The sequence below is a fragment of the Manacus vitellinus genome, unplaced genomic scaffold, assembly GCF_001715985.3.
Source record: "Manacus vitellinus isolate BGI_N305 unplaced genomic scaffold, ASM171598v3 scaffold_7_pilon, whole genome shotgun sequence".
Classification (NCBI taxonomy): Eukaryota; Metazoa; Chordata; class Aves; order Passeriformes; family Pipridae; genus Manacus; species Manacus vitellinus.
Window position 1 is genome coordinate 955815 of NW_021940813.1, and position 10972 is coordinate 966786.

Sequence of the window (10972 nt, forward strand, 5' to 3'; positions counted from 1 at the left end):
TCTAGATATTAAAAGCTCAAAGAGGCAATTTTGCATAAGGGAGACAAAGATGTTTGTTCTTCTTCCTCTTCTGGTAAGAACTAAGTAGCCTGACACAGGACAGTTGTTTTTACCAAACAATCTTTAGTTTAGTGGTATCCTACGAATGTGAAACTTTGGCATAACCCTGGTGCTACAGAAGAGGATTGTGCCTGAGTAATTCCAGTTCCCAGGGGGATGGGAAAGAACAGGAGCCTTCAAAAGTTTATTCAAGCCTTTGGCCAAACCAAGAAAGGTCCTGAAATTTGGTGTCAAAACTAAACATCTGGGAAAACTCTGTATGCCACCAGACTGCGACAGACTTTGTCGAGTCCACTCCCTCACTTTTACGAGCAGTAATTCAACTTCTTATCACACTGAGTTTACAAACACCAAATAGTTTTTCCTCTCTCTCCTCTGCAAACTGACTGGGGTGCTGGAGCTGCCAGGCAAAATTCCTGGAGTGTGCAGGCTGGCGGCACAGGAAAAGCCCCCAAGGGTAGAAGTCAGAAAACATTCATTACGCCACAGAGACACGATCACTTTGCAACCAGACCTGCTGGCTGGAGACATCTGCTTGTCACTGTCCCTCCTCTGTGGTTACTGTCCCCACAGCTCCACTGGAAAGGACAGCTGAGCCCTCCTTAGACTGACTCAGGAGAAGGTAATCAGGTCAATGCAATGCGCAGACAAATTAACTCGCTGCGAGATCTGTCTGACAGAAACTCTGCATGATGCTATTAAACTGTGTTTGTGCACTCACTGCTCCACTTATGGGCACTGGAATTGAAGCTGAAGGCTTTAAAGTGAATCATGTTCCTTCTGGAAGATCCTTATCGGCCTCTCCTTAAATATATTTCATCTCCCTGGGCTCTCTAGGGTACGTTTTAAGGATGACCAGAGCACTGCCAAGGGTTTCAGAGCACATCCATTAAGGTAGAGACTTAATTAAAAACGAGCAGGGGGTGGGGGGGCAAAGATGACAAATAAAAATCCCAACCACACCCACAAGCGACAAGATTTGCCTTTTCAGGTTTGTCTTCTGCAAATTACAGTTTAGAAGTGGACAAACAGAGAGAGCTCACCTCTCCCCTTTCCCAAAGTCTAAATTCCCTCGGAAGTGATTTCTGACATTAATCCCACACAATCAACATGAACACCAGCTATTATGGTAATATATAATAGATTTTAAGGTATTTTTAATAGCTAACAGGAATTAAGAGCTCAACTGCTTATTTCACTTGTAGCTGAGTTGAAACACAGAATCACTCCATTCATGAGGGCCTGACATGGTGGCTCTTGGAACACCTCAGAAATAAACAGGTTCTTCCCTCTTTTTAGAGGGAAGAGGAGTAAAAAGGACAGGCCTGATGCAAAAGGTCCTGGCACTTGCATGTCCTAAATGCAGTGGTTTATCATCCATGCACATTTCATCCACACATCCACAGGAAGTTCAGTGCATGCAAAACAAGTTGGACTTGCTGCACATGTGATGCAGAGCCAATCATCTGGAATTTCTGGATGTCCAAGAGCCAAGCTTGCCAGGTATGTGGTTGATTAATGCTTTAAAAAAAAAAAAAGTGTGGCCAGAGAGTTTATGTGCCACTTGTTTCTTAATCATGTTTAACTCCAAGTAAAGCATGGAAACAGTCAGTGCAGGTGGTGCATTTCTACACTTTGTCAAGAGATGCTGAACTATTTTTTAAAAATATTTTTACCTTTAGCTTCAAAGCCCAAACCAGCACAGCTTGCACTTTTAGTCTCCTTGATGAATTTATTTTCTGCCAAGACATCTATTAAGTCCTACTCCCCTTCTGCCCTCACTTCTAATAAAATAACTGTGGTCTTCAGGTACAGACGTGTTATTTTTTTAATCCAATCAGAAAAAAGAGCAGTTTCATGTTTGTAAAAGGAAAATAACATATCTTTATATCAGTTGAATCCCTTTGTTCTGGGATCAGGATGGATGAAGGGGTCAGAATACTGAGAGCAGTAGAATTCTGGGTTAGAACTTGACGAGAAAGTGACTTTGTTTCCATTTAAGATCCTGCCACAAGTGGTGAGAAGTTGATTAAAGAGACCACAACTATTGTTTCCCTTGTTAAGTGACCTTCCTTTAGAAGTGTAGATGACTTTGATAGACCAGAGCAGAAATATAAAGGCCAACTTCCCCAGGAGTCACACAAAGACAAATACTGAAGCTTTCTGTGCTGTGTTCCTCTCCCCTCCATCCAACCTGCTTCCTCAAATTCATTTTCTCTGCACAGATGAAGAGCTGGAGAAGGGATGATCAGGCAAAGCATCCCTTTCTGGTCGACAGGGGAGAGAAAGAGGAAGGACAGACATCCAGAGGAACCTGAATGGGAAGAGAGTTGCCCTTCAACTTCATTTCTGTTCCTCTCTCTCCCACCCCACTTACCAGGGGCATCCCCGGGCATCAACACTTTGTGGTTTAGAGTCTAGAAAACTGTTTATTTTTATAACAAGCAGCTCTTGAAAAATTAAGCCCTGCACAGCAGCTGGGACCAGCTAATTCTGGCCTCCCGGAGGGGTCACCCACAGCTCTCTTTTGTGATCCTACCTCTAGGCAAGACAGATCTTCTAAGGAGGTAAAGCAGCAGCACAAAGAAACCAAGACCAAGCTATTTTCCCCCTCCAGCACCTCTCCTGGCACAAACACCCCATCACCAGCCAAGGTCTCTCCATGTGCTTTGGGGATCTCCCATGGAAGGGGTTCCCAGCCCCTCCTCAGGTACCTTTGCCTGCAAGGCTGTGTCCCTGCTCCTCCTCAGCCCTCTGCCATCCCTTCCCATACTCAGCTGACTCCTGGCACGTGATCACCCCTATACCAGGGTTATTCCTGCTGCTTCCTCAACACCCTCCAGCCTCCCCTCTCCATCCCTGACCACACTGGCCCACGATGGGGGTGAGCTGTGATGGCAAAACTCCTCGGCCCAACTGGGCTCTGTCCCCCAGTGAGCTGCAGGTGCTGTGACACAGCTTGCTTACAGGTATCTAAAACTGTTAGTACAACTATCCTGAAAACAATTCTCTTCCAGATAAACAAGAGCAGGAACAAAGGAGACTGAAGAAGCACTACAGTTGGAGCAAGACTATTTTTCTGAGACACTCAAGTGTCCAAACTTGTGCACTCACGGCTATTAAAACCCTTCCCCTTGCTTTGCCCTCCCCCTCTGTATCTTGGCATTTTCCCTTTGCAGTTCCTCTGGACAGAGCTGCAAAATCTCAGTTTTTATTCCTTCCTTCATCTCAAGAAGCACCATGCTGCCCCTGCTCCTCACACGTGGTGTCCTCTCACCTTGAGGTTTCAGCTTTGGCATTGGCACCCCAACCAATCTGTGCATTACATGTTCCCTTTTTGTAACTCCTTCCTCCCCTCTCCCAGGGCAGCTGCAGGTTCCCTTCCTGAGCTGAAGGGCTGTGACTTCAGGGGGAAGTTCTGACAGACCTGATGGGGAAGATCTTCTTCACCTTCCCCAGGCCCTGACCACATCACACGTGTGTGTAAAACCCCCAGCAGTACAGGCCTTGATTGCCTTTTTTTGTTTGTTTTCTGGAAGGAAATCAAGTTTTACAGCACGTGGTATTTATCTGCAGAAAGGACAGGTTACTCGGGGTTACTCACCAGTTTGTAAGTAGCACAAACATTTAACATTTTCACAAGAAAATTAGTATTTCTCCCATAGAAATATTTCTCCCATATTTCTCCGGGAAGGCTCTTTTTTGGCATGGAAAACTTATCTTTTCAATGGCCACACAGACAGTTTGTGTGCTTGGCTTAAAACTTCACCATTAGATAATTTTTCCAGCCAGAAACTTGTGCCTTTTGATAGTCATGAACACTGAGCTGTTCAGAAGAAGAATTACATGATCTTCTTTTTTTACCAGAGCCAATGTCTTAAATTCTTTGAGGGGAGTTTCTCCACCTTCTTCACCAACCTCTCTTCACCCAGTTTACCAAGTGACACAGACCAAATGAAGGAGAGAAGACAAATGCAATATCTAACCCAGGCACAGGTAGGTGTGGATTTTTAGGAGCTGGTACCAAAGTGAATTTGCCTGCAAATGCAATGAGACAACCTCAAGTCAGTTTTCCAACCTGATGGTAAACACCATGGTGAAGGCAGGGTGAGTGATGGAATGAGTGCAGGAGAGAGAGATTCCAGCTCAGCCACAGAAACAAGGCAGAAACTGGTAAAACATGTGAATTTATCCACTCCTTTGAGAACGAGACATACAAATTCAAGTATGTGGGGAAAAAAAGGGGAGAGGGAGTAAAACAAACAAGCAGGGAGTACAAGGAGACAGGGCAGGAAGAATTTTCAATCCACCTATCAAATTAAGTGAGTATCAAACAAATCAAGGACAGGAAGCAGCCCTCACTCTTCAGAAGGGGGGAAATAAAAAAACACCAGAAGCAGACCTGCTGGTTTGGCCTCACTAACATGCAAGTCTTGTCAAACCATCTGAGGGACAGCACAGCTGAAGACACAGAGGCCACCAGGAGACAATGAACCCCAGAGGAGGCTTGCCAGTTCGTGCTACAGTAGCTTGGAGAGCAATTCAGTTGCAGAGACAGAATGTACCTGTGTAGGTGTGCTGAGGCATCCCTGCTCCCTGTGCCAAGCCAGCAGATGTGGCACAAGCCTCCAGGAGGCCCACACACATCTGCAGTAGCAACCAAAGACAAGACAGGTCACCTGACAGTGCCAAAACCAGTGTCATCTCCAGGGAAGCAAACAAACCCCCAGCTTGATGTGCTCCTTGGACAAGACACCCACTTCTGAAGTACCTTGGATCACTGTGTTGTTTTGTCTGTCACTCCCACATTAAGGGGAACGGGGATGTGCTTTTGAGTAGGGAGAGGACAGCGAGCAAGGAGGTGAAAGCTGGAAAGAAGTTACAAAGGAGCCTGTCAGGCATCAAACCTATTGCATAGTTAACATCCAAAATCCCTCAGGAGAAACCTGAAAGAAAATGTGATGCTCAGGAAAGCAAGCTGGGAAACAGCAACACAAAGGAAGACTAGGACATCACACAGGAAAGCTGAAAAACCTTGAAATGTAGGAGAGAAATGCAATACAAAATATGCAGTGTGAGTGTTTGTGTAAGAATTAACAGCTACTACTCACATAGAGAACATCTTATCACTGGGAGAACACCACAGGGAGAGAGACCTGGCTGCAACAAATCAGTCACAGTGTGAAGCAGCCACAGGAGGCAGATTGGAGCCTAAAACCCCTCAAGGAAGTACTTTCAGGGACTAAAAGAAGCTATCTCCTTGCACAGTGAGACCTCACCTGCAGGGCTGTGTGTCACTTCAGCCACCACGTTCAAGAACATGGATTTAATTGGAGCTGCTGCTGAGAATGGAGAGACTTATGAGCCAGGACAACGTTGTGAAAGCAGACTTAAGGAGCAACTTACGTAGCCAAGCTAAACAAAAGCTCGAAGGAAACACAATTCCTTCATAATACATTTACTGACAGCAAGAACCATGGAAGAAGAGTAAACACAGTAAGGGTAAGGGGTTATACTAGTACAGAAACTGAAAAAAAGAAAAAAAAAGTAATAAAAGCTGCATGGGCCATAGTTCCACCTAGGTTTGTAAAAAAACCCCAGTCACTGAAGCAGCAAAGCTCTGGGACAGTTTTTCAAGCAAAACTGAAGGTAAAAGACAATACAGCAACTTATTATCACTCATTAAAGGAATGGCACTTTGAAGAAATTTTATCCCTTTCCAGTTAAGCATGAAGCAGAAAAAGAAAGAAGAATTCTGTGGTTGCCTGCTCCATCCAAACCCTCTGTGCCAAGTCCCCAGCAAGAGAATCTTCCTTTTTGTTGCCTTTTTTGTTGCTGTCACTGTTGTGAAGCTCAAATCCTCTGGAAACAGACTGCACTAATGGAAAGGCTGGCAGAAATAGCTAAGAATATTCCTAATGTTTACTTTATTAAAACAAAACAACCAATACCACACAATGAAAACAGGCCACTTCATTCTATATATTTAGGCTCCGGCCCAAAACTGGGAGTGAAGGCGACACATAAACAGAGGCTTTATCAAGGAGCAGTGTGGTGTAACCTTCAGCCACAGAGCAGCTCTGTTCCCATCACAACAGCTTTGGCCAAGCTGAGAAGCAGCAGCATTCCAACCGTGTCTGCAGCATTTCACTGTGGAGCAAACACAGTTTCACCACTTCCAGCTTCTTCAAGGCCAGGACAGCGGGTACATACCTAAGGACTGCAGGTGCCAGCCCACGTCCTGGTCATAAACAGGGCTGACAGCAGTAATATAATAATTACAGTCTGCCTGGCTGTTTTTTTGGAGCAAGACTTCCCAGGCTCATCACCTGGCTGTGCTCCACGGCCCAGCATACAAGAGGACAGAGGACCACCCACCTGATAGAGGCCTCTATCAGCACACAGTTGCATGAAAGCATTGCACATCCCATGTTTACTGCTATTTTGATCCCTCACCCTCAATCCTCTGCTTCCTTTGATGGCCACAACCCTTCTGATGCAAGGTCTAAGTCATATTTGAAACGACGTGCAATAAATCAAACCCTGGCTGCTGAGCCAAGGCACCCACACGCTCCTTCCATACAGATCACAAGTAAAGCAGCACGTTGAACAGGTTGCAGGAAAAGAGTCTTGTGTGAGGTGATGCCTCAGGCAAGTACAGAGCTCTGTGGGATGCTACAACACTGACAAACACACAGCACGTGGTCACAAACTGCATCCAGAGCCAGTCGTGCCAGTAGAGACTCACAAACATGTACCAGAAGCTTGAGTTTGGACAAACTGCAAAGAGAGATTTCAATTTCATATGCAAATACTGAGAGTTTGAAGAGCAAGGGGGGGGGGGCAAAAGAAAACACCACAAAAAACCCCTTTGGACCCTGGTATTACCTGAGGAATATGTAAGAGACAATTATCATATAAGAGAACTCCTGAGGTGTTTAAAGAAAGGTATGCATCTAAGGAAGAAGGGAAAGTAGGTACCAGAGTGCCACTCTAAGGTTATTATACACTGAAATTCAAATAACTACTCAGGTTGTAACTTTAACTGAAGGAGTAAGAATAATTTAGAGAAATTCTTCCAGCAGCTGTGCACAAGGCTATAGAAATGGGTTTTTTGGAACAGTTCAGAACAACCCAGAGGATGAAAGCAAACCTGGTTTAGTCAAATAAATTTTTAAATGTGCTTATATTTAAGCTGCTTTGAAACCACATTAGATTGCTGTCTGCAGTGGAACAGCTCGATTAACATGCTCAAATGGTTCAACCAAAGGTCAGAGAGAAGGACCAGAGACTGCACAAGGGAGGGCAGAGGACTCCAAAGCCACAGGTACAGGAGAGAAGTTCCCTGGATTCAGGCTGCCAGGGAGTCAGCACCTACTGCTTCCAGCTGCCCAAATTTCACCACAGCAGGGGAAGGTGCCCCACAGGGCACTGTGGGCACTAACTTACCTCCCTGCTATGGCAGCCAGAACCTACAGGTAAACAATACCCAGGTTAGCTGAGGACTGCAGCACAACCCTCCCTGGGTACGACAAGACTTCAGGGGAACCCAGGACTGCAGCACTGTGCCCTGGTTCTGGCACACAGGCACCAGTTTTAGCCTGAAGATGATGATGCTCTCACTGCCCAAGGGCAGCCAGCAGACCCAGACCTCCTCCTGGCCATCTCCCATGAAAGCACATTTCACAGAATCACAAAATCAGCTGGGTTGGAAGGGACCTCCGAGATCATCAAGTCCAACCCTTGCAGCCCTGCCCGATTTTCAGCAATGTTTTAGAAACACTGCACTGCAAGACAGCAGTTTTTTGTGCTGTTACTTGCCAGCTTTTATTTGCAGCAGATCTCCCTCGGGTGCTGGCTTCACACATTACACAGCACATCCCTTTCAGACCCAGCAGCCCCCTGTCCTTTACAATTCCCCATCCTGGTGTCTTCCAGTGGCACAGAGTTAACACTTGTGTCACCTCTACAGCCTCACTAAATCCAGTCTCTCCAGCCCCATTTCTGGAAGGGGAAAAAAAAAAAAAACCACCACCAAATAAAAAGAGAGAAAACAAGTGCACAAACAACTTTACAAGTTTACAATCCCCCAGCTGCCACCAGTCAGGGTGTGCCTCTAAGTTGTGTATCAGGCAGATAAGCATGCATAGTTTTCAGAGGAATCATAGTAGAGCTGCTTAACATCTAAATCAGACAAGCAAAGCAAAATAACAGAGCAAAACCAAAAGAAAAGCTGCAGGCTAATTTGATGCAGGTGCCTAAAGCTGAGCACAAGCTTGGATGTAAGTAGCACTTACAGTCACTAGGACAAAAATACTGAATAATAATAAGCATACACAGATCTTTTTTCCCTTTTAATGCATTTTTGCCCTGTTCTGAGAGCCACATTCTGCCTTATTTTAATTTCACAGACACTAAAACACCTCCCAGTATGTGCAGTGGGAGAGGAAGAAAGAAATCACTTGCTCCTCACAGGATTCAGCACAGTCAAGACTTCACCCCCAGGGCTTTGCACCTCTTCCAATGATCCTTACTCAACTCCCACTTATGAAGCAAACCTGTCATCAGCCACACAAACAGCAAGAGGCAGACAAGGATGTTTTCCTGTCCCAGAGGAGAAATGTCCCTTTCTTTCTTTGTGGAGTCCCCACCCCACACTTCATCCTAAGGACTGTGGAGGTGGGGGAGAGGGCTCTGCTCTGTGAGCTCATTGAGGGCGTACCCATAAACTTGGCATAACCCTGGTTATTGTTCATTTGGTAGAAGCCCTGGAGCACCTTCTGCTTGTGACTTGCAAAAGAAGTGAATCAATGCAGAGGTTTATTAAGAGAGGCAGCCTCTTACCAGCCTCTGCAAACGCAGGGCAAGGGTACAGGAGTATTGACAAATAAAGCTCCCACCTACGCTAATAAAAGGTAACATTTCCTGCCCCAAAGTACACAGGAACACAACAAATCCAAAGTTTACCTTCTCTTCAGCTGACTTTACAACACTAATAACTTCTTTAACTGCCAGCTCAAGTGGTTCTAGTGGGTCATCTTCCTCAAATGTGAGCAACTGAGAATCCTGAGAAAGAACAAAAAAAAAGAACCATCATTAGGTGACAAAGCCACTGCTTGAAAACAAGTGATAAAAAATGCACCGCCAGTCAAGTTCCTGGAATTGCAAATGTATGTCAAAACTTCTACGTATTAATTGCACGACACCTCACTACATAATATAGGGTAGAGCCTGAAAACATATACTTAGGACATAACCATGGGCCTAATCACAACTCATCTTTCTCTGCAGTAGAATACCAAGGTGCACAACAGCACAGTGCAGAGCAAAGCAACTGAGTTCAGTGAAACTGCTCCTCTTGAGCGAGGATTTATCAGTGCTGGGGTTTGAAAAGGCCTGTTTGCTTTGGCCTAATAATACGGCTGCACTAGGCTGTGCCAAAACTAAGAAACCCCAAATATCGTCTTGCAGAGGTGAAGAAAGAAAGCTTCCCCTCCCCAGCCCTCCCTGCCTGTGACGGCAGGCAGTGCCGACAGCCACCCAGCCTCCACGCAGGCAGCGAGGGGAAGGCAGCGTTTTGGCAGTGAGGTCATACTTTCAGAAGCATCAGCGCTGCGTTCCCCACCTGCTCCCCGCACCGGGCCGTCAGCCCCGCTCCCCTCGTCACCCGGCCTTGTTCTGCACGCAGGAATTTCACTCGCTGCGTGCCGCTGACATTGTTTTGGGAGCCTGACAGCGGGAGCACGGCCACGCTGCAGTGCCAGGCGGGGAACTCGGCGCTCCAGCTGCTCGCCCGGGCAGGGAGGGTGTGAGTGTCCCTGTCAGAGCGGCTCCGGTCCCTGCGCAGGGACGGGAAGCTGCCACTTGCGCCCGGTTCACTTTCAGTTCCCAGCACCTGTGCCCGAGCTGTCTGGGCTCTTCTCTACCACAAGTGCAGGGCAAACCTTCATTTCTCGGCACGGCCCCTGCTTCTCTCCTCGTGCAATTTGAAAGGGCGGACGAAGTATTTTCCTCCCACTGCCCTTACTCACAGTGGTATTTGGAAAGTGTTAAATTTATATTCCTTATCTTTCATACACACATGTTGCCCCACTCTTCCTTCTTCCCCAGCCTGCTCCCTGGCATGCAAGAAGAACGGAACCTCCTAGGTCTAAGAAGTCTCCCCCAGGGAGAGGGTTGCAAGGAAATTTGGAGACCTGGGGACATGCTGCTTCCTAGACAGTTTAGCCTCAGCATTTTTCACTGACACGACAAGGGTTCAGTCCTCAGGACAAGGAAATCAGGTTGCCACAGCCTCGCCTAAGCTCCTCACCTCTTAGACCCGGGCATACCATTACACACCAACGAGCAGGATCCCACACTGTGCCATTTGCGGGAAGGGCAGGTTGGGATGGGAAGGACTGCCATCCTCCCTGACCCAGGTTAAAAGCAAACTGACCAAACCCTGAGCATCCCACCACCCAGCGGCTCTGAGGGACGCCAGCCTTTGGAGTTACACTACACACACACACGGGTTCAGCAGGGCCTCAGGCAACACGGGGGAAGCCCAGCTCTGGGAATTATTTGCCGAAGGACGGGCCGCAGGCCCAGGCCAGGAAGTTTCCATTGTTTCCTCCTCCCCACGCCCGAACAATGTTATCGGCGGTGCGAACCCCTGCCAGGGGCTGCGGGGGTCGCGGCTTCCCTTTCTCCCCATCCTTCCCAGCTCCCACGCGTTCGCCCATCCCGTGCCTGTGCCCGGCTCCTTCCCGCAAACCCCTGCCGAGCAGCCACCAAACGCACACGTGTAAATACACAAACACACGGAGGGGCAGAAACACGCCGCCAGCACCCTGGTTTATCCCTGGAAGCAATCGCATCGTCTCTAGGAGCGGGACAAACCCGAGCCGCGTCCCCCCATCCCGGCGAGCGC

General features: G+C 47.3%; 1 protein-coding gene across 1 annotated transcript in view; it reads right to left on the minus strand.

Annotated features, from left to right (window-relative positions):
• C2CD2 (C2 calcium dependent domain containing 2) overlaps nucleotides 1-10389 on the minus strand; it is a 33273-nt gene extending 22884 nt beyond the window's left edge. Inside the window, exons 1-3 of the mRNA XM_025896232.2 lie at nucleotides 10373-10389; nucleotides 9686-9899; nucleotides 9028-9126 (exon numbers count right to left, since the gene is read on the minus strand). Of these exons, the coding sequence (XP_025752017.2) occupies nucleotides 9028-9126; nucleotides 9686-9899; nucleotides 10373-10389 (330 nt within the window). The remainder of the gene's footprint in view (nucleotides 1-9027; nucleotides 9127-9685; nucleotides 9900-10372) is intronic.
• Nucleotides 10390-10972: the final 583 nt, after the last annotated feature.